Genomic DNA, 25175 nt, shown 5'->3' on the forward strand with positions numbered 1-25175 from the left:
TATGACTGGCGACCCTCATCCATTATTATGACTGGCGAACCCTTTCTACTATTATGAATAGCGACCCGCATCTACCATTATGACTGGCGAACCCCTTCTACTATTATGACTGGCGACCCTCATCCATTATTATGACTGGCGAACCCCATCTACTATTATGACTAGCGACCCTCATCTACCATTATGACTGGCGAACCCATTCTAATATTATGACTGGCGACCCTCATCCACTATTATGACTGGCGAACCCCATCTACTATTATGACTAGCGACCCTCATTTACCATTAGGGAGCGTGAGCTGATTTTTTTTTTGACATTTTTAAAAAATGGAAATTCTCAGCACTTTTTGTGATTTCAACAAGATAGGTATAAAACTAAACAATTGATGCGAGCGCGATGCGCAAGCGGAAAATTTCGAGATTAAAGGCCTGGTCACACCGCCCGAGCGTTGTTGGAGCGGTCGTGGAGCGGTAGGGAGAGAGGGTCTTGAAATTTTTATATTCCCATCTTGAGCACGATTTTAAATCAAAATCGAGCTGGTATCTCAATCTCGCTTGCTGATTTCAGTGTAGCATTATATACAATCTTATTTTATTTTTTAGTTGCACATGCGGAATTATTGGGGGGACGACGATATGTTTGCTCCCCAATATTTTCATTGGTGGGGCGATCGCCCCCCCTGCCCCCCACCCCCCCCCCAGGATCGACGCCTCTGTGTATTAACTTCTCTCTTAAATCTAACCCGACTGGCAATATCTTTTTTTCTTCTTTAAGCATGATGATAAAATGCAGATTCGGACCAATTAAGACTAGCACAAATTACAAACTGTGTGGCTTCTGGTGCGCCATCGGGCTTACAGTATCTTGCCACCCTTTTATTCCCGTTTATTTTTCCACCCTTTTGAATTAATTGATTTATCAAAATTAATTTATTCACCACTGGTGGGATGGAACACCCTATCAACAAAAGTTGTTTTTCGTTGGGGTCCTTTTATGTCATGTGTTAAAAAATATCATATACATAGACATTTCACTCTTTTTCATCTTGAACCTCCACCCATCTGGGGCCGATTGCACGAAAGGGTCTTTGCAAGGACCGTCTTTCGTGTCGCCCATCTTTTATGATGCGCCATGTGAAACGCATTTTAAATAAATCATCTGCAAACATATTTCATTCGTCCGTTAAAATAAACAAAATATTTGTCTATAAAATGATGTGACATATCATGAAATTGTATAAAATTTTATTTAAAAGCAAGCTAACGAATCTTATTCTTTATCATAAATTTCAGAAACACCCCCGCTTATAGCGTATCATAAAAGATGGGCGACACGAAAGACGGTCCTTGGAAAGACCCTTTCGTGCAATCGGCCCCTGTTTAATAGTCCTGAAAAGGAATGTTTATATTTAATAAAAATATACACAAATTGCGAGGGAAACAAACTGATTGATGGCGTACTATAATCATCACTATAATCATCATGATCATAAAATTTTCATTTTTGTCATCATTATTATAATTTTTCTACCCTAAATTATTGGGGGGATGATAATACAGGCTACCCCCCACTTGAAATATTGGGGGGGGGATATATCCATTGGCGGCGGAAGCCAAAAATTTTAGGAGGGGACAACCCAAAAAAAATTGACAAGCAAAAAAAAAAAAAAAGGTCATCAACAACAAATTTAGGGGGCGGACCGTCCCCCCTCCTCAAATTTAGGGGGGACATGTCCCCCCCCCGCTTTCGCCGCCTATGGATATATCCCCCCATCCCCCCGTGATCGACACCCATGAACTTTGGTAATTATGAAATACATTTTTAACAATTAATGCAAGCGCAAATCGCGAGCCGAAACTTTTGATAGACTGTCACGAAATGTGGATTTTAAGAAGTTTGTTGTATAATCAATATTGAGACATACATTTATACTTGCCAATCAAAATCAAACGGCTTGCCATACGACCGTAGACTCTATCTCCGCATTCCGTTCCCGACTCCGTTAGTTACCGTTGTCATTTTAACAGTCAAATTGATACGATACCGCAATGAATATTCTCCCAAAGAAAAGGTAGGTCTTATTGATTTCCATCTTAATTATATGGTACCGGTATAATAAAATGAAAATACGGAAATATACGGATTAACGAGCAATGTTGCCGAGCGTAACGTTACTTTAGTCCGATACGTTTGTGGTGGTGTTGTGCATTACGGTACCCGTCGTACACGCAAGGCCATTGTCATTACATTAGGCAGTGTATACAGCCACACGCGTGTGTCTTTACCATCCAGCCACACGCGTGTGGTTATATCCAGAACACCTATCTGTGGATACCGCCACACGCCGCCAGTAATAACAGTAAAACACGTATGTAGGTCTGACCGTCTATATCACGATCAAAATAACCTCATTTCTTCATTAAATTCTTACATTTTAAACCCCTTTGATATCCTTAGATTAGGCAGGACAACAAGAATTTCAAAATGTGTTTGTTGTCCCCAAGAATGATATCAAAAAATTTCTTAATATCTAATTTGTCATGTGAAACCACTTAAAACTTACGTGAAATTCATTTAAACTGCAAAAAAGAGCAATTTCACAGCACCAACATGGGTCGAAAAAGTCATAGACATCGCGGGTCCCTGTTATAGTGTTAATGCACTGTCCTTACTATCGATAGTTTAAACGATCACGATGTGCTCGCTAAATGCGCGCGCCCGTCGGCGTCTGCTAGCCGTCCTCTGCTGTGACTCTCAAATAGCCCCGCATGTGCGATTTTTAGTCAGATCGTCCCATATGCTGTTTTTCATGTTAGTACATAGATGCGTGCGCGTTTTTTGCGGACGCAGATCATGTACCCATCTCCGTCGTCTGCTACGGCTCTCTATATCAGTCCCAACTTGTGAAATGTGTTTTCTGGTGTATTTTCATTTGGTCTACATGCAGTTTGCCCATTTGTCATTTGGTCTAATGCCAAATGGGCTAAACCCATTTGGTCTACTAAATTGCCATTTGATCTACACTTGGTCTAATTCTCATTTAGTGAAATGTCCAGTTGGTCTAATTTCAGCATAACCTACATAATTATATATTTTTTTACTTTGTCAAATACTGGTACATAAAATTGGCTTTATATCATGCAGTTCCACATTTTAAGTATGTATATTCATTTGGTTCACATGCAATTTGCCCACTTCTCATTTAGTCTAATGCCGAATGGGCTAAACCCATTTGGTCTACACTTGGTCTAATTCTCATTTTGTGAAATGTCCAGTTGGTCTAATTTCAGCACAACCTAGGCTACTTAATTATATTTTTTTAACTTATATACATATATTTTAGTCTTTATACATATACCAAATGGGCTTGACCCATTTGGTTTAAAAAAATTCTAATTGCCGTTTGGTCTACACTTTGACTAATTTACATTTGGTCTACACTACACTTGATCTTATTTTGAGTCCAGTCCAGGGTCTAATTTCAACATGACCTACATCATTATGATTTTATACTTTGTGAAATATATATTTTTTTCTTTATATAATTTCATTTCACCTTATAGTTTTAGCATTGGTTTCCAAATAAATAGTACTTGAACAGTGGCATAATCATAATAATGGAGCCAAAAGTTTTGAAAGGTGTATCGGGTAAATTTATAAAGTTGTAAGCAGAAGCAAACAACAAAAAAATGTTGAAGCGGGGGGGGGGGGGGGGGGGGGGGGGGCGGTGTTAATTAATTTCCTTTTATTTTCCAATGCCAGATCAATCTTTGTTTTTGCTTGCTAAATTTTTTTAAAATGATATGTTCTGTTCCCTCTAAAATTTTTACTAATGATCCTTTTTTTACTTATTTTTTTTCAGACACATTCGCACCCGAACCAACTCTACAAGGGAAGAGAAGGAATTATTGAACCCCTTGAGAATATACAGGTCAAGGGCTGTAATAGTATACAGGGGCACTTCCTGGGAGTTTAATTTCATTTTAATTATGTGTTTTCAGGATTTTTTTTAGGATATCTAACATTGCAGTGAAAATTATTGCCCCTGCTGATAGTTTTTCAGCTGTGCATGCCCCTCCTTAATTTCAGTGAATAAGGTGTGGCACTGCCCTCTAGGATTCATTTTGAATTTTAATGGGCTCCAAAATGCAGTAATTTATAAATGATAGCATAATCTTATTTTGATAAAGCACTTTACCAAGCGGGGGGGGGGGGGGGGGGGTGAATTTGACTACTAAACCAGCCCCCCCATGTCAAGGATTAAATTTTTGGAAAAAAAGTATATATAAAATAGATATAGTTATTGCATATGAGAATATTATTTTTTCTTGATGTTTTCTCAATAACTCTAAGCTGATATTGATGAATTCTTTCTTGAAACAAAAATAAGCAATTTATCCAAACATGTCCGTTTCATTTTGTAGACATATGCATTGAATTTACCAATCCAGAATATAAGGTATGCAATCTTTCATAAATGTTGATTTTTATCACTGGTGGATCTGGGGGAGGGCACATCTAGTTCAACCCCCCCCCTTTGATAGCTACAGTCAAGATGTAATGAAAATATGCAATTTTCATCAAAGAATGCCCCCCCCCCCCGTAAGGCCCTTTTTTGCTTGACAAATTTTCATCCTGAAAATGTCCCCCCCCCAGGATAAATCCTGGATCCACCACCTCTGGTTTTGATTAAGTTTACATGTATTTTCATTTTGAAAAAAAAAAATTCCTAGAGATTTATAAACAGCATGATTTACACTGAGCATTTCATACACTTTGTGCAGAAGAAATATTATCTTGAGAAATTTGGTTATTACATTATGGAAGATATCTTTTGGAAATGAAATTACTTTATTGCAGTTATGTCTTACATTGTATTGTCATTTTACTTGATAGAAATTCATTATTTTTTATAACCATGACAGTGTTATAAATTCATATTTGCTAAATTGTAATAATCATTTTGATGTTCCTTCATCTTCATGAAAGTATGAATTCTAGTCATCTGCTTCAGTCTGCCCAATGAAATGGTTACAAAGGGCCTAAGCATCCCTTGTCATTTTTCAATAATTAGTTAAGTCAGTAGTCAAGTAAGGGGTCAGACAGTTTGGCTGTATTATATTTGTTTAATTGTCTTACTAGTGTCAATTTACTAAACTTTTTCTGCTTGTGATTGAACCACCAAATTGCCAGATAGTACCATTTTGTTGGGCAGACATTAATATTGACTAGAGGACTTACTTTCCAAACCAACCTAAAGATAATATGATACTTCATGTATTACAGGGGTATATTGCCTCCATTCCATTGTTGGGATGTATGCTATGGGCTGGGTAATATCATCTAACTTGTCCTGGAATAATCATTCTCTATAACAAGTTCACAGACAAACGGAGATTCCACTTCAGCAACTCTCAGTTGAACATCAACATTCCTGGCATTGGTGGGGGAAGCCAAAAATTTTAGGGGGAACCGCCAAAATCTTTTGACCCCCCCCCAAAAAAAAAAAGATAGTGACCAAATAATATCTTGGGGGACACAGGAAACAAAATTGAAAATTGACAAGCAAAAAAAAATTAAAAAATAAGGTTATCAACAAAAAATTGAGGGGATGGAATCGTCCCCTCCCCACCTCAAATTTAGGGGGATACTTCCCCCCCCCACTTCCGCCACCTATGATTCCTGGTGCTTGGAGATCTGCGAAAGGCATGCTATAACATCCACTTAAGTTCCATTTCCTTTCATGTTTTTTCCTCTTCTTAGTGAGCATCTCCAAGTGTTCATATTTTTTCAGTGTCCTTTTTTAGATTTATCAAACTCAGTTTTATTACCTGATAAAATTCTATCCCAAGAATTGAACACTTTGATCAAATTTGGAAGTTCAACTTAATGTTAAAGGAGAATGAAACCATTGGAACAAGATAGCTTGTGTGAAAACAGAAAAATCAAAGAAAGAGATCAACAAAAGTTTGAGAAAAATCTGAAAAATAATGAGAAAGTTATGAGCATTTGAATATTGCGATCACTATTGCTATGGAGATAGCAAATTGGCAAAGCGACAAAGATGTGTGATGTCACTTGTGAACAACTCTCCCCATTACTTTAGTATATATTTCACTTGAATTGCCTCTTTTATCACATCTATCCATAGATCATGTGTTCTTTCTACACGAGGGCATGTAATACATATTTTTTAAGAATACATCATGGATAAAGAGTTTGTATCATCATAAGAAAAAGCAAAAAGAGATATTTTGAGGGTATTTTTTAGTCCACCAAAGGGAAAGTTGTTCATCAGTGACATCACACATCCTTGTCGCATTGCCAACGGGAGGATATCCATAGCATTATAGTGATTGCAATATTCAAATGCTCATATCTTTCTCATTATTTGTCTGATTTTTCTCAAACTTTCTTTATTCTTATTCTCTGATTTTTCTGTTTCTACACAAGCCTATTTGTTCCAAAGGTTTCATTCCCCTTTAAATAAACTGAAAATATATAATAAAGGGCAAAATAATAATTATGAGAAAAATAATAAAGAAAAACAGTTACTCAAATCAAATTCACTCAAAACCATACACTAATGTACTCTTCTCAAAAATCAGTTCTCACTTTTAGGTATTGATCATTCATTCAGTCAATAAAATAATAAAAACAGAGACAGGAGGTCCTCCTCAAAATAAACACAAACACAGTGTCTCACATACACACTACACATTAAGAGTAAAATCAGTTTGTATCTTTCGTGGGATTTGTTTTTATGTAAATCTGGATTCTTCTTGTTAGTAGGGCCTTAGGTCACTCTGACTTGAACTTAAAACTTCCAATCTCAAGAAGGCAAGATATCTCAGTAGATAGTCATTGTCAAGATGTTTAGGAGTTCAATCTGGTGGTGAGGTTATTCATGATGGCATCTGATATTCTGGCAGAAAGAATGAGAAATAAAAAAGTGCATAAATACAATTATTTATTTTTTCAATGCAAATTAAATTAACGAGTCATTCAAGATAGTGTGTATTTTTTAGAGGGGGGGGGGGGGGGGTGATGGCATGACAAGTTTTTAGTCCAAATTATTTTTATCTTCATTTATTTTTCCACTTTGTATTACCATTTATTAAAAAATTGCAATAAACATATTAATAAATGAGTTTTAATCTAGTTGGCAAAAGAAAAACCAGTGGCGGCGGCAGTGCAAAGAAAAGGCCAGTAAAAAGCAGTAAACTGTGTCTGAGTGACTGACACCACGGGACTGACAGTGAGTTGAATGTTCATTTTCCAGTGCATGCACATTATTGCCCCATCATATTCACTCGTTTTCAGAAAATATTTAGTTATTCTTCATATGACCATGATTGTCTCCTTCATGTCATTACTCTGGTGTTTATTCATGATTTTAAATTCAGGAAATCATTTAGGAAACAAAGAAAACAAAGCATTTCTTGACTGTGATTCCGTGTGATTCAAGTTCTATTTCATTTCTGTGTATCACACGTACGCACGTACGTGACGTAATCTAGATCTCTAATCTGCTAATTGTTATGTTAATTAATCATCCCGTGCGCGCGATTAAAATGGCTCGAAATTCGACCAAATTCGAGGGCAGCTCAGCTTGTAAACCTCACTGAAAAGGGCTTCCACAGCCCTTGCGATTCCCCGCGCTGCAATTTAACTGCAAGACACAGAAAGGAAATCAATTCAAGTTTCACAATCAACGGAAAATCCAGAACCCTTCGAGACCCATTTTGCAAGAAATACAACTAAATAAGGTAAGAATTGAGAGCAACTCACGACACTTTTGACTTACCGACACTTTCATGGTTATTTTTTGAAGATTTCATGGAATTTGGGGCACGAAAATGACTTCGGTAGCTCGCTAAAGTCCTATGCATTACGATGACATATTTTTCATCGCACGGGAGGACAATCACAAAGAGAAAATATCATATTCATCCGCGCTGACAGGGGCTTAATTTTGACGATATCGCATCGCTATGCGATTTCACTCATTGACAAGCGGACGAAACTTACGTACAAATTTTGAGCACTTCCGCGACAGCGCCATCTAGTGACTACGGCCGTGCCTACTTAGATCGTTTCAATTTCATTCTCACCGTCTTCTCTCCTTCAGTCCCACTCATGGTTTCAAATCGTCTCGTGTGTGAAGGATTCATATGCACCTGGTGCACGCGAATCTTTCACACCATATTTACTAAAATAACTATGACTTTACATCATAGCTATGAAATATGATTTTTCTATAATACTTACCGAACCATATGGACCGTTTGTTGAATTCTTTTGTTGTTTGTTTTAATAAAATAAGAGCATTTTTCGTGATCTTCACGTAGATGCCTCCTGGTCAGCGTTGATATCAACTTTTGCCTAAAGAGGGCGCGCGATATTATTCACCAAGCCGGTAGGCACTTAAGAACCAAGTTTGAAAGGATACTCGTAAAATCACTCTTGCCGATGAATATTCATTAGATCGTGGTCGTGCGTGTTCAATACACACCAAGTGCATGCATGCAGAGAGTTTGTATTGAACACGCACAACCGGATCTAATGAATATTCATCGCGAGAGTGACATAATTTTACGAGTGTCCTTTCAAACTGGGTTCTTAAGTGCCTACCGTACCTTTGTTTACGGTGTTGCAAGCTAGCTGCATTCTAGGCGATCAGCATTATTTTCTTGCTCGTTCAATCCACTTTCATCATCATCTTGTCAAAAGATGGCGTACTTTACCAATAAGTATATACATGAGATGCAACCTGTTGATTTTTGGTACAATTTCCTATTACGCGCTGACGACTTGAATTGAGAATGTTCGATACGAAAAATTGCTTTTCGATTGTTGTTTGCGTACTTTCCACCGCAGTATTAAGGACGGATCGAACGGAGTATCCTGGTTGAGACTTGGAGGTAAGCGATAAAAACAGTTTTATAAATAATTTCCACTTCATTTTGTTTTTTTAAACTAAATTTATTAAAAAGAAATCATTAGTGGAGAAATACTGAAACTTTTGGCGTTTCTAATTCCCTCACATTCGTGTGATGAATGAAAACGTCAAAGTCCACTATGAAACCACATGCGTTGTGCGAGGTTAGTATTACTAACCTCGCATGTTGTGTGAGTGCTTCAGTCCTTGCTTTTCTTGTCTTGTTACAAACGGTCGTCTGTTTAACAGCAAATTCTCTTTTTCTACTTGTGTCGATTCTGGCTTCCTTCACGGTGGCAGACCCATACAGCGTTAGCGCAGCGCTAGCGCAGTAGACATACACAGTTTGTGTTTCGTACGTACGCACATACGCGCACATAGCCTAGAGTCAGTAGAGAATCGACACAAGTAGAAAAAGTGTGGAAATTTGCTATTTAACAGGCGGCCTTTTGTAACAAGACAAGAAAAGCAAGGAAAGAAGACGGTGAGAATGAAATTGAAACAATTTAAAGAAATCAAAGGGGTTTAGTCTTTAGAATGTAAGAATTTAATGAAGAAATGAGGTTATTTTGATCGTGATATAGACGGTCAGACCTACATACGTGTTTTACTGTTATTCTGGCGGCGTGTGGCGGTATCCACAGATACTCGATAGTGTTCTGGATATAACCCACCCATGGGTTCAAAGCATCTCGCGTGCGAAGGAATATCAGTCGAATGCAACGCGACACACACGACACAGTTAAACTTTTCTGGGCTTTTGCCCACATAAAATATTACTTAAAATTTTATATATCACATTCTGCTATGACACTTACCGAATCATTTAGATCCTTCCGTGACTTCTCCTTGAAGTTTCTTTTAAAAAACGTATATTTTCTTGATCTTTAGTGAAGATTTTACGGAGATGAAAACTGCTCAGCGCGGATATCAATTTTCGCCTAAAGAGGGCGCGCGATTTATATTCATATCAAAGACACGACAAGGGAAAGACTAGGCACCTACACTCCTTCTACACGCAAATCGACGCAAGGCATTACGCGAAGTCCGTGAAGTGTCCAATCTTTTCATTGTATAGACTTTGGGATACCGTATACGTATTATTGACGTTCGTTAAATCCTGTACTGCTGGTTTCTTTCCAGGCTTGTATATTATTTTCATTTTTGTCTCACCTGCGAAGCAGAGTGAGACTATAGGCGCCGCTTTTCCGACAGCGGCGGCGGCGTCAACATCAAATCTTAACCTGAGGTTAAGTTTTTGAAATGACGTCATAACTTAGAAAGTATATGGACCTAGTTAATGAAACTTAGCCATAAGGTTAATCAAGTATTACTGAACATCCTATTAGAGTTTCATGTCACATGACCAAGGTCAAAGGTCATTTAGGGTCAATGAACTTAGACCATGTTGGAGGAATCAACATCGAAATCTTAACCTGAGGTTAAGTTTTTGAAATGTCATCATAACTTAGAAAATATATGGACCTAGTTCATGAAACTTGGACGTAAGGTTAATCAAGTATCACTGAACATCCTGCATGAGTTTCACATCACATGACCAAGGTCAAAGGTCATTTAGGGTCAATGAACTTTGGCCGAATTGGGGATATCTGTTGAATTCCCATCATAACTTCGAAAGTTTATGGATCTGATTCATGAAACTTGGATATGATAGCATTCAAGCATCACTGAACATTTTGTGCAAGTTTCGGGTCTCATGATTAAGGTCAAAGGTCATTTAGGGTCAATGAACTTTGGCCGAATCGGGGGTATCTGTTGAATTACCATCATAACTTTGAAAGTTTATTGGTCTAGTTCATTAAAGTGATTGGTTAACATTGGTTTGACTTTTAAAAATTCTGAGCTAGAAGGTCACACTTGTCACCTGTGTCTGTGTTATGTTACAAAAATGAAGCCCAGAAAAAATTGCGTTCGAAAATAATTATTTAGTGCTTCAAAAATTGAAATATAAAATGACCGGAAACACCATCTTAATTTCTTCCCATACACTTATATGTACTATTTAGGCATCTATAAGACGCCTATTTACAAAATCGAGGTTTGCCTTGTACTTTTAGCTTTTCATTCTCAATAATGGTTGTTTTCAGGGTTTATTAGTTCTAGTACATGCACTTGTACACATTGTTCATCTTGGTTTGAGATTTTTTTAAATCGGCTGCTCACAAAGTTAAACAATACCTTTAAGCTTGGACATTAGAGTAATCAAGTATCACTGACCATCCTGTGCGCGTTTCAGGTCACATGACCAAGGTCAAAGGTCAATGAACTTTGGCCGAATTGGGTGTATCTGTTGAATTACCATCATAACTTTGAAAGTTTATGGATCTGATTCATGAAACTTGTACATGGGAGTAATCAAGTATCACTGAACATCCTGTTTGAGTTTCAGGTCACGTGATCAAGGTCAAAGGTCATGTAAGTTCAATGAACTTTGGCCATGTTGGGGCTTTTTGTTGAATAACCATCATACCTCTGTAAGTTTATTGGTCTAGTTCATAAAAAGTGGACATAAGAGTAACCATGTATCACTGAACATCTTATGCGAGTTAGAGTAGTATTCAAAGTCAGCACTGCTGCTATATTAAACCGCGTGATGCAGGTGAGACGGCCAGAGGCATTCCACTTGTTTTTTATTAGTCATCTTTTTAAATTCATTGCAAATAAGTGTTATCATCACCAATAATAATCTTTAATTATGTTTTTGAAGGTATTTCATTCATTGGTGCCCATAATTAGTAAATTAATCATAAGGATTGCGCATTCAAAGAATTTAGATACAGTTATAAAATTACCGAGGAGCTGAATCAAGTTTGTGAAATTATTAGCGCCACCAACGGTCTTCCTTGTATTTCCGTGGAAGAGACAAGCGAAGTCACTGTCGAGGCCGAGGTAAGCGAAATTTGTTTTTTTTTAATGATTATTATTTTATTATTATTTTCATATTTCTTTAATCTATTGCTACTTACCGGCAAGAGCCCCGGTGCGTAGCAAGAAGGAGTTTCGGCAAATATTACTTCAGCAATGAAGCGATGTTTGCCGACTACTTTGAAATCCAGGGTCAAACACGGTCTATTGTACGAGGTTAGTACATATACTAACCTCGTACAATGTGTGAGTGGATATAACCACACGCGTGTGGCTGGATGGTAAAGACACACGCATGTGGCTGTATACACTGCCTTGTCATTACGCACTCTAGGCGATCGCGACAACGCAATACTTACCCGTGTTAAGAAACTGGGACTCCACTCACGCGCATTTGGGCCGCCCTAGCTTAGAACTAAGCTTTGTTTCACGAAAAATTGAATATTCTTATAATTCAATACATGTAACTAATTAGATTAGTACTGTTAAATCGGTACTCACCGGTTCTTTTCTTGAATTTTCTTGAAAATTCCCACGCTTCTGGCTTCAATTCTGCTATAAATTCTGTCGCCATAGACAGCTACACATGCAACTTTATTTATAAATGGAGCGCCCCTTATGAGAGTCGCTAATGCCGTGGAAAAATTGTTAGGCATTTTGGCCTGTGGTCAAGGCGTTCTTCTGTTCTATTTTTTTTATAGGTATGAGATCGAAATCACAGCGACTATTCACACTGTTCCATAATGATTCCGAAAGGAGGTGCAACACCCCCCACCCACATGGGCGCAAATCCCAGGAGGACACTTCCCCCTAACCCAAAATAGTAGGGGCACATTATCAAATGTCCCCCTACTATTTTTGTTCTTTTATATATGATGGAAAGAAATAGGCCTACATCATTTAAATCGAAGTAAAACATGTATTTTGGACGAGACGACCTTCTTTTGGGGGTGATAAACATTCCTTTTTGGGTTTTTTTTGTTAGTTTTTTTTGTTTTTTTGCCTGTTTTCCAGCCCCTGGTCCCCTACCTTAGATTTCCACCCTTGCCTCCCACTACTCTTGATATTGTTTGCGAATCTGTTTTGTAAATTAAAGGGGAATTTCACCCTGATAAAAAGATGATGAAAATATGAGAAAAATCATTTCAAAATATCGATGAAGGTGTTATTTGACAAAAAATGGAGTTGATAGAATTTAGAATGCTTGATTTATTGTGACGTCTATAACGAGCAGTTGCTCTATCCTAAATATAAAATGCCCAATTTTCCTATTTTTAATGGTCCGTAACGACCCACTTTTTTCTTTTTGATAACAAGTATGAATTGATATACTAAATGTACCATAAAAATCATTATCATGTATTTCTTGACATTTCATTTACTTTTTTACCATAATAATAGCTGCTTGCAAAGGCCTACGCCGTCACAAAAAAACCCCGGGGGGGGGGGGGCACTTACATTGACGAGTGGATACCATGCGCGACCAAAAAAACACGTAAAAAGGATGTCCTTTTCACGATAGGGCACGTTACCTACGTAACGTGATAAGGGTGTCAAAAACACAAAAAAAACGAAAAAAGGGTATCTATTAATTCGCTAGGAAAACCGTCGTGTTTAGGGTCTAATTTGCGGGGATGATAAAACAAAATCAAAATGTTTTATAAAGGATGTCCTTTTTGCTCCAACACTTCGTGTTTAGAGTCCGATTTGCGCGAGGTGTAGAAGGTGGGGTCGTACTAAACCAAATAAGGTAAAGCCGACGACCGAAGGACCCGTAACAATAAAACATTCCTGTACTTGTTTAGGGGTTCATTTCAGGGAATATTTGCCAAGAGTATCGTTTTGTTTCCAATACTTGTTAAGGGTAGGGTTTCACACGCCAATACTTGTTAAGGGGTGCATTTTCAGAATATGGAAATTACATGTTTAGGGTGCTTTTCGAGACCCCATGGTCGCGCATGGTATCCACTCGTGAATGGAAGTGGCCCCCTCGGGCAAAAAAAAATCTTACCTTTGAAAAAAATTGGTGGGGGATGGATTTTCCTCGAACGCATACCAATTTTTTTTCTGCTATTTTCATAATAAACTTTAAATGAATTCAACTTTGCACTACTTAATTTTTTCAAAGACAAAATAACAAAATTACATCTCGTCATCATCATCATCACCACTATCATTAGCATCACCATCATCATCACCACAACCGTCACCACAACCATCATCATCACCAAGATAATTTTCATCATCATCATTGCCATCATCATCTTTTTTTTTTCTTTATTTTTTCCCCATCCCTTCTTTTTTTTCTTCCAATATTCCTCCTTTTTTTTTAGAGCGGCACACCGTCATGCTCCCTCACTGATTATCCGCCTCTGTATGCTTGGTGTTGTATAAATTGGCGGATACCTCATAAAATGAAATACTGAAGAGAAAATAAGGAAAGGGAAAAAGTAAGAAGAAAAAGAAGATGAGGAGAAGAAAAAAAGAAAGCCAAACAAATGAAACAAAACAATGTCAAAATTTCGTAATAAAGTCTTCTACGTCAGTTTAATAATGATGTTTTCATTGAAATGAGAACAAAAAAAGAATTGAAACCATAGGCGGCGGAAGCGGGGACGTTCCCCCCTAAATTTGTTGTTGACCTTTTTTTTTTTTTTTTGCTTGTCAATTTATTTTCCTACGTCCCCCCCTAAAATGTTTGGGTTGAGAGCCTTTTTTTTTTGCTTGTCAAAATTTTTTAGGTTGTCCCCTCCTAAAATTTGGGGCTTCTGCCGCCAATGATTGAAACAATGAGGTAAAAAGGACTACATCATAGTGTAAAGAAATAGAGGGAAGCTCCGAGACAATAAAAAGGTTGAAAAAGAAAAAAATGTGAAAACACAAAGCTCTCACAACATGAGCATAATAACAAATAATAACAAATAAGCGAGGACAAGTAGCTGAGGGACCCCCCCAACTCTCTCTCTCTAGTTATCTATCTATCTATCCGACTCGATTATATAAGAGAAGAATTTACTAATCAAAATATTATGAGCAAAAAGCATGAGCTGATATTTTTTATGAATATTCAAAACTGATAGAGAGACGCAATCGCATTATTCGATTGCGACAAAATTGATGATCTGAGAATTTATTGTTTTTAGGAATTCATTAAAAGCATAAAGTTGATCAGCATTAAAATATGGCAGTCGCAACGCATGAGCTAAAGCTTTATAGGCATACACCGATAAAAAATTTTAAGTATTTTTGGTAATCATGAAAAACATTGATATTTCATGAAAGAAAGCTCAAATCCCGAGGAGGAATATTTTTATGAATTGACTTTAAAAAAAACTGTGGTAAGCCCCATTTAATATTTGATTATAAGTCGAATAAAACAGTAAAAGCTGAAAAACATTCGCGTGATATTTGGCAACCCCCCCAAAAAAAAAATAAATAAATAAAAAATAAAAAAAGTTTTTAACTATAATAATGATCGAAGGTAATTTTGTCTCGCGTAGAACTGGACAAATGAAAAAAAGATTGTCACTAAAAAAATGAAGGTAATTTTGACCCACGTAAAATTTGGCGAGCCCCCCCCCCAAAAAAAAAAGGAAAAAAGGTTTTAACAAGCAAAAAAAGGCTAAAAAGAGAAAGAAGAGACAAGAATATGAACGAAATATCCCCATTACAAGTAATGCTGTGATCATCATAAGGGAGGGGTCGCATAACTAGTATGAACAACGTATTTAATTCCAAAATATTTACTACAAATCTCAATAGGGGGATCGGGCAGAAATGCTCACCCCCACCCCCACCCCCCGATCCGCCACTGATTCCAATCAATAATGACATTTATCTGCAATACTGATACTTTGGAATCAAGATACTGAAGATTGATACGCTTTACATAAATTATGAACGTCTGACAAAAAGATAATCTACCGATCACCTGACCGATCAGCTGACCAGTTCGCGGAGCACTTCGGAGTTGATCACTCGTCGCAGCTGTGTGGAACGCTCACCGAAAATCAACAAAAGGGCCTGAAATGTAAGTTTAATAGTAATTCATTTTAATTTCAACTCATTTTTTTAAGTATTGAAAGTCTTCCCACCAAATGAAAGTCATATCGCATAACTCCAATATGTATTAAGGCGTACATTTACCAAAGTCTTGGGTTTGAAATCAGAACTGAATTGTCTAACCCATAATTTTGGGTAATGTCGCCTATGAGGTCCATACATGTTCATGTTTGGACCTCATTGGTACTAGGAGTGCTCTAGGCCACTCTAGGCACCGTGCCTATTAATTCCTGTGTAGAAAAAGTGAGTGCCCGCGATTTAGAAGTTGGGTTGAAATTACTAGATCTAACATGGAACTCCATTAACAGTAGAGGCGCACGGCCAATATTGGAGACTGTCTCCCATGAGAGAGATTATCTCCAATATCAGAGACTTTTATGAAGAATTTGGGTATCCAATTTCAGAGACAGTCTCCCTTATTGGAGAGAGTCTCCCATATTGGCCGTGCACCTCTACTGATTAATAAATTTAATATATAATTGGTCCCTAGATACTTCTTGTAGGCACTTGTTCACTGCTACCACCCTGCCTGTGGTGAATCTACAGGTAGGACTATGGTATGCCAATGTTGTACAGAGCACACACATCAAAAAATCATTAAAATATCACTTTTGTGACCAAAATTACTAATTTTCAAACAGTTGCAATTTATTTTTCATTAGTAACTTGGGAATGATTTTTGTACGCCCTCTAGTGGTGGAAAGTAATATGGCAAGAAAATTTTCATTTTTTGATCTCTATTTTTAATTAAGAAAAAAATAATTTAAAGAATCAAATTTAAATAAGAGTCAAGTTGTATGAATAATAGATGTAATGGAAACTATCAGTGTAAATAAATCAAGCATTTTCCCTAAAGAAAAAGAGAAAATAAGCCAAACATTGCCACCCTTATTTTGCCACACATGGAGATACAAGTGAGAACAAGGTTATATCATAACCTTGTTCATTGAATGAGTGCTTGTAGGATATAATGTATAAATAGTACTAGCCTGTTCTTTTCTTGGGGTATTGAAGCCTTTTTGTCCAGAACTTGCTCAACTTCTGCGGCAAAATCTGTCGCCATAGGGTTGTACACATCCTCGTCTTATACTGATTGTCATGTGACACAGCAATGTCGTTAGGCTTTTTGGCCTGTATTCAAGGCGTTCTATCCGCTATGATTTTATATCGAAGCAAATTCAGGCATAGGCCCCTGTCAAGTCAAAATCGATACAGGGATCGAGGAGGGGGGGGGGTAGAGTAAAAAAAATTCCCAGTTACATGGGCAAACCCCTGTGTGGCAGGAGCGTGACGAGTAAAAAAAAAAATAGAAAGAGTTCCAATTAATGTACAGCATATGGCATGCGGGATATAAAGTTACTTTATATGTTCCAAGCGAGTGAAGCAAGCGAGAAAAACCTTCGTGCAAATCTAAATTCGAGACAGATATCTTACCTTACACTTTTCCTAATTTTGGTTTCTTTAATTCCCTTCATTTCTTTTTTTATCTTGGTTGTACATCGGGGGCCATGCACCGTGGGCCTAACCCTGATCGTGTACCCCCAGTGCTATATCAGCAGGTGGGTATTGATATCTCTGGATATTTAGCAATTTTAAAACTTATAGATGGCTACCATTTTTTATTAAATCGTGAGGGAAGAGCTATAATTATCGAAAAACATGGTAAGATTTTTATTGTTTTGACCCCCCCCCAAATAAAAAGAAGGAAAAACAAAACTAAGTTATAATATACACCCCATTTACTGATTTCGCTTTTTCTTCTCTCTTTTTCCTCCTTTTTTTGAGGGGCCGGGGGGGGGGGGCTTTCGGGGGGAAGAACCACCCTAGCTACGCGCCTGCCAAATAAAGATGCAAGTGAGCAAAACTTTTGTCACTTAATACAAATATCAATTTTGAGATATATTTTGACAAAACCTTCGGGATATGATTCTCACATGATTTTTTTTTCCTTTGCTTTTTTATGGCCGGTTATTTCCCAGTCTTCCCTTTTTCTCCCCCTCTCTATTTCTTCCTTCCTTCCTTCCTTCCTTCCTCCCTCCCTCCCTCCCTCCCTCCCTCCCTCCCTCCCTCCCTTCCTTTCTTCCATTTCTCTTATCCTGATTTTTTTTCCGGTGAAATCCACTGGGGATCAAGGGCCAGCCTGCATGCCCCTGCGGCAGTTTACGCCTCTGCCGTGGCATGATCTTAATTTTCATTATGATTCAAACTAGAGGTGAATCCATGATTTTCCAAATTAGGGGGGCTGGGGTGAATTTTCTCAAGTAAAATTTGACAACTCCCAAAAAAGGTTCTCACTAAAAAAACCCGGTCATTTTGTCTCACGTAAAGTTTGGCAAGTAAAAACAAAATGGTCACTCAAAATGAAAGTCATTTTGTTCGCATAATATTCGGCAAGCCCCCCCCCCAAAAAAAAAAAATTAAATAAAATAAGAAAAGGGAAAGCCAGTTTGTGTACGTGATATTTGTTACCCCCCCAAAAAAAAAAGGTTTTAATTATAGAAATGATGGAAGGTAATTTTGTCTCGTGTAAAATTTGACAAATGAAAAAAAAAAGATTGTCACTAAAAAAAAATGAAGGTAATTTTTTTCCACTTAAAATTTGGCAAACCCCTCCCCTCCGAAAAAAAAAGGAAAATGGCTTTTAACAAATAATGATCAAAGGTGAAAATTTGACAAAAAAAAAAAGGTTGTCACAAAAAAATGAATTCCATTAAGTTGTCCTGCATAAAATATGGCAAGCCCCCCCCCAAAAAAAAATTAAAAATGTTTTAACTGTTATAAGGATCGAAGGTCATTTTGTCTTGCATAAAATATGACAAAGAAAAAAAGGTTGTCACTGAATAATTGTAATAATATTAACAAATAGAGGTATATTAACCCAGGGTATACCACTCAGTTCCGAAAACTCTTCACCCAGCGGGCCCTGCAATTATTACTCCGGCTTCAGTAGCTGGGCTGAAAATGAAGGTCGTTTTCTCCAACGTAAAATTTTGCCAGGCCCCCCCCAAAAAAAAAAAACGGAAAATGGTTTTTAACTAATAATGATCAAAGGTCATTTTGTCTCGCGTAAAATTTGACAATTTTTTTTTAAGTTGTCACTAAAAAAAGAAGGTCATTTTTTTCCACCGTTATATTTGGCAAGCCCCCAACCCGATAAAAAAGTTTGTCCCTAAAAGTGATGTATAGAAAGTCATATTGTTAATTTGTTCCCAGTAAAATTTGACAAACAAAAGAAAAAGGCAAAAAAGAGACAAGAATATGAACGAAATATCCCCATTACAAATAATGCTGTGATTCTCATAAGGAGGGGGGTGGGGCACATAACTAGTATGAATAACATATTTTAATGCCAAAATATTTACTATAAATCTCAAAAGGGGGAACGAGCAGAAATACTCACCCCCACCCCTTCCCCCCCCCTCCCCCCCCCCCCCCCCCCCGATCCGTCACTGATTCCAAACAATAATGACTTTTATTTACAATACTGATGCTTTGAAATCAAGATACTGAAGATTGATACGCTTAACATAAATTATGAACGTCTGACAAAAAGATAATCTACCGATCACCTGACCAGTATGCGTATCACTTCAGAGTTGATCACTCGTCGCAGCTGTGTGGAACGCTCACCGAAAATCAACAAAAAGGGCCTGAAATGTAAGTTTAATGATAATCTATTCTAATTTGAACTATTTATACAATGTTTCTTATCTCTGGCCACTAAATGAAAGTTATATCACGTAACTCCAATTTGTATTAAGGCGTACATTTACCAAAGTCTTGGGTTGGAAATCAGAACAGCATTGTCTAATCCATATTTTTGGGTAATGTCGCCTATGATGTCCATACATGTTAATGTTTGGACCTCATAGGCGACATCAGTACTATTTTTGGGTTAGAAAAGTTTGAGCACAGGATATTTCTATATACATTTATATCACAAGTACAAGTTATATATTTTTTTTTTATGCTTGATTTTCGAGTGTAAAAGCATTGTTGTTAGCAACAACAAAAAATGAAAGAAAATAAGGGAAACTTACATTTTGATGACTTTTTCCTGATTTTCTTGGCAGTTGCCCTTCTGACTCGCGATCGAAGCTGATATGCAGATCACGTGATACGCGTTCTCGTCAGGTGATCGGATGGTTATTCTTTTCGCCAGATGTTGATAATTATATATTTCATAACGCAGCGTTCATCGCAAATTTAGGTGAAAGAGATTAAAGTTAAACAGCGCAAGCTTTAATTTTTTTCAAAAATAATGTTTAATTGATTGCACAAGTTTCGCCTCGGACATGTAGGATCATTTGGTCCCATATTGGCGTAACTACGGGGGGGGGGGGGGGGGGTGTCCCTACCAATACCGTCCACAAGCCAGCAATTATCTTTTTTAACCAAAATGCTCCCCCTCCCAGAAAAAGGAACCAGGGTTAAAGAGAAAGAGAATTATGATAGAGGAACACAAAATACTTTATTTTTCAGCTTTTACTGCATCGACTTATAATCAAATATTAAATGGGGCTTAGAACATTTTTTTTAAAAGTCAATTAATAAAAATATTCCTCCTCGGGATTTGAGCTTTCATGAAATATCAATCTTTTTCATGATTACCGAAAATACTTAAAATGTCCAAAAAAATTTTATAGGTGTATGAAGCTTTAGCTGATACCTTGCGCCCGCCTTAATTATTTTAATGTTGAGATACAACTATGCTTTTAATGAATTCCTAAAAACATTAATTCTCAGATCATTTGTCGCAATCGAATGATTCGATTGGTAAGCTAATGAATAATTGTTATGATTCATGAATTGTTTAAAATGCGTCTCTCTATCAGTTTTGAATATTTAAAAAAATGTCAGCTGGTGCTTTTTGCTTGCATTATTTTGATTAGTAAAAAGTTCTTGTGTATGCGAGTTTGATAGATAAATAACTAGAGAGGGGGGGGGGTCCCTCAGCTACTTGTCCTCGCTTATTCCATATTTTTTTATTATGCTCGTGTTGTGAGTATTTCAAAGTCTTTTCTTTTTCTCACCCTTTTTATTGTCTCGGAGCTTCCCTCTATTTCTTTGCTACGATGTATAGCCCTTCTTACTTGTTTCAATTCTTTTATGTTCTCATTTCATTGAAAACATAATTAATAAACTCACGTAGAAGACTTTACAACAAAATTTTGATATTGTTTTTTCTTGTTTGTTTGGCTTTCTTTTTTCTTCTCCTCAGTCCTTCTTTTTCTTAGTTTCCCTTTCCTTATTTTCTCTTATTTCATTTCATGAGGCATCCGCCAACTTATATACAACAACAAACATATTTAGAGGCCGATATCCAGTGAGGGGGCGTGGTGGTGTGCCCCTCTAAAAAAGGAGGAAAATAGGAAGGAAAAAAAGAAGGGAAGGGGAAAAAATAAGAAAAAAAGAAAGACGATGATGGCAATGATGATGATGATGAAAATTATCTTGGTGAAGATGATAGTGGTGGTGATGGTGGCGGTGATGATGATGATGATAATGATGGTGGTAGTGGTGATGAAGATGAGAATGAAGTTGGTGACGATGATATGATGATGATGACTAGATGTAATTTTGTTATTTTGTCTTTAAAAAAAATAATAGTGCAAAGGCGAAATCATTTAAAGTTTATTATGAAAATAGAAAAAAATAATTTGAAAAATTGTACGTATGGGTATGGAAAATCCATCCCCCACCAAAAAAGAAAAAAAAGTGAGATTTTGTTTTGTTATTTGTGACGGCGTAGGTCTATGTGAGCAGCTATGGGATATAATTATGGGAAAAAAGTAAATGAAATGTCAAGAAATACATGATAATGACTTTTATTGTACATTCAGTATATCAGTAGATAACTTCATACTCGTTCCAAAAAAGAAAAAAGTGGGTATATTATGGACCATTAAAAATGGGCAGTTGCTCTATATATTATATTACATAGAATGTATAGAGCAACTGCTCATGTGTAGCGGTAAGTTATTCACCTGGGGAGTGTTTCATCAACATTTTTGTCCGACAAGTTGTCAGATCTGACATCTTTCTCTGACTCTGATTGGCTGTGAGGCACTGTTACTATGGTAACTGTCGGATAAAATGGGACTTGTCGGATAAAACGTCCAACAAGTCCTTTCATGAAACGCTCCCCCGGGCTCCGTAACACAAAGGTTTGCGATGGATTGCAAAGATGACTGAAGCGCACTGATTGGTCCCTGGTCAGCATTTTAAACCAAATGGGCGTGTAACATTGATATTGATTGGTCAGTTCATTTAGCGATTGATCGCTAATCTTTGTGTTACGGAGCCCAGATCTACATAATTCATGCGGCGCACGGCGTGTGCGCAATGTTTAATAATTATTGCTGTGAATACAATGAATGTCATCAAAAACATAATCTCACAGATCAAATAATGCCAGCTCGACGCGCAAAATCAGAAAAAAAAAAAAATTTCTGCCCTGATAATTTGATAACCCTAACCTAACCCAATAAAAAAAATATTTTCTGCCCTGATAATTTGATAACCCTAACCTAACACGGGTAAGTATTGCGGTGTCGCCTAGAGTGCTCTAGGCGACACCGCAATACTTACCCGTGTTAAGAAACTGGGACTCCACTCAGGCGCATTTGGGCCGCCCTAGCTTAGAACTAAGCTTTCTATCCGTAAAAAACTATTATTCTTATGATTCAATAAATGTTAGTAAATACATAATTACTGTTAAATCGGTACTCACCGGTTCTTTTCTTGAATTTTCTGCCAATTTCCAACGCTTTCGCGCTTCTGGCTATAATTCTGCGTTAAATTTTGTCGCCATAGACAGCTGTTCATGCAACTTTATTTATAAATGGAGCGCCCTTTACGAGAGTTGTTAATGCCGCAGAGAAATCGTTAGGCATTTTGGCCTGTGTTCAAGGCGTAGCTGTTCTATTTTTTTATATGTGTGAGATCGAAATCACAGCGAGTAAACACTCTTCCATATGGAAGAGTGTATACTCACTGTGATATGATCCCGATATTATGAAATGTCCCCCTACTATTTCTGGTCATTTCATTCAAAATCGAAATAGTTGTATTTTGGAAGAGACGATCTTACTTTTGGGATGCCCCCCTTTTTTTTGCTTGTTTGCTTGTCAAATTTCTTTTGGTCAAGATGACCTTCTTTAGGGGGTGATAAACCTTTTTTTGTTCGTTTGTTTTTTGCTTGTCAAATTTTCCAGCCCCTGGTCCCCCTACCTTTGGGGAGAGATTTCCGCCCTTGCAAGTAGACATACTCTCGATATTGTTTGCGAATCTGCATGGGCGTCGAGGGCTGGGGATGAGGAAAAGCAGTGAGATAAGAAAAAAAAAATAGAAGGGAAAAGGGGACAGAAAAAAAGTGAACGAAAGAAAAATTAATGGAAAATAAAAGGGAGGAGAAAATAGGGTGAAATGTGATGGGTTACGTCAAGATTTTATGTGCCCGTGCAAAAAGAAATGAGCAGAGGTTGAGATGTTGTCCTATTGGGCAAATGCCTGTCTATTTCTTGGACTGGTGCCCGTGTTGCAAAAATTATTACTGTAAGCTGATGGAATCACTGCTTCATGTATACCGACAGTGACAGGATTTAGCCAGGGGCGGATCCAGCCTTCGCCAATTGGGGGGGCCCGGAAATTTGTTCAGCCATATTTTCCCCGATCGGCTGCTCGAATATGATTTTTGCCGGGATTTTTTTGTTTCTTTGAAGGGGTAGTCCTAAATGGTCACTTTTTAGATTTATTCTTATGAAACATAAACCATAACCCTTATTGGTATAATGCGAGCGCAAAGCGAGAGCTAAATTTTTTTGGAAATCTTATGTACTTTTTCCTAAAATTTTGAACATTCTGGGAAATGTTTGTTTTCCTGAAAAAAGATGTGTATGCAAGTTAATAATTACTATGAACGTAAAGAGTGAGCAGAAATGAAGTGATGGAAAAAGTACTGTTAGATACTTGCTTGCAGTTAGCCATGAAGACGTTACACATTATAAAAAATCAAATAATGCGAGCGCAAAGCGCGAGCCGAATTTTTTTTACATTTTTACCTAAGGAATGAAGGAATGGAAATTCTTAGACGTTTTGTAACTTAACTGAATAGGTATATAATTAAACATGCGAGCACGAAGCGTAAGCAAAAAATTTCGAGATTTAGACCTGCTGAACACTCTATTCAATTAGTATTGTAAATCATGAAAAGGATGAGTAAGTGGGGATCTTCCTTACATTAATAATGCGAGCGCAGAGCGCGAGCAGAAATTTTGTGTATACGTTTTGAACTGCTCAAAATTGTACCTGTTATGGACTGCTTGCATTTAGCCATGAAGACTTTACATGTTTCAACATTCAAATATTGCGAGCGCGAAGTATTGCGAGCACGAAGCGCGAGCTGAAAAATTTTGACTTTTTTTACCTGAATAATGAAATGCTAAGCACTTTTTGTAATCTTGGAAGGACTCTAAGTATTTTATTGATGCGAGCGTGAAGCGCGAGCGGAAAAATTCTGGACACACTATTCATGTTTTATCATGAAAAGGACAAGTTATTTATCCGCGAGCAGACACTTTTTGATATTGTGATCTGAAACTGGATAATGATTTAAATAAAGAACAATCTGCATATCTGAATTAACGTGTGTTTTAGATTTCGACCTAGAATTGGGTATTCTAAGTAACTTATCATGAAAGTCAATAAAGAGAGCGCAAAAATATATGATATTCCCTGTCTAACAAAGGGTGAATTTAAGCTCTATAATGCAAACACTTTGTGGGAAAATTGTGAATTGTGATGGATCACAGTTAAAAAAGAGCTGATGTATTTTATTATTATTACTTTGAGTTTTTACATAGGACCGGGACATTCTATGAGGGCATTATGTCATCATATGAAAATGATGACCATCTTCCTATTTCTCTTCTTAAGCATGAGAGCGCGAAATGTGTTAATATTATGGCCTGAAAACTGGACATTTAAAGCACTTTGTAATTATGCATAAGAGGCATTATATCTATCAATGCGAGCAGAAATCGCGAGCCGAATTTTTTGATAACTGTCATCAAAGTAGTTTGATTTAGAATTAATATTGGGATATACATAACCGACTAATCAAAATGCTAGCGTGCGGCGCCAGCTGATACGTTTTAACAATCTGACCTGAATAGGGAACTTTTTGAGAACTTTATGGAATACAGGAAAATAATAGGTACCTGAAAATTCAAATTTTGCGAGCGCGCAGCGCAAGCAGAAAATGATAATGTTCAGACCATAACA

At 37.2% G+C, this 25175-nt stretch overlaps 1 protein-coding gene across 1 annotated transcript in view; it reads left to right on the plus strand.

Moving 5' to 3' along the window:
• Positions 1-18702: 18702 nt before the first annotated feature.
• LOC121406806 (leukocyte receptor cluster member 1-like) overlaps positions 18703-25175 on the plus strand; it is a 41662-nt gene continuing 35189 nt past the window's right edge. Inside the window, exons 1-2 of the mRNA XM_041597675.1 lie at positions 18703-18719; positions 19434-19547. Of these exons, the coding sequence (XP_041453609.1) occupies positions 18703-18719; positions 19434-19547 (131 nt within the window). The remainder of the gene's footprint in view (positions 18720-19433; positions 19548-25175) is intronic.

Source organism: Lytechinus variegatus, chromosome 2 (genome assembly GCF_018143015.1).
Source record: "Lytechinus variegatus isolate NC3 chromosome 2, Lvar_3.0, whole genome shotgun sequence".
NCBI lineage: Eukaryota > Metazoa > Echinodermata > Echinoidea > Temnopleuroida > Toxopneustidae > Lytechinus > Lytechinus variegatus.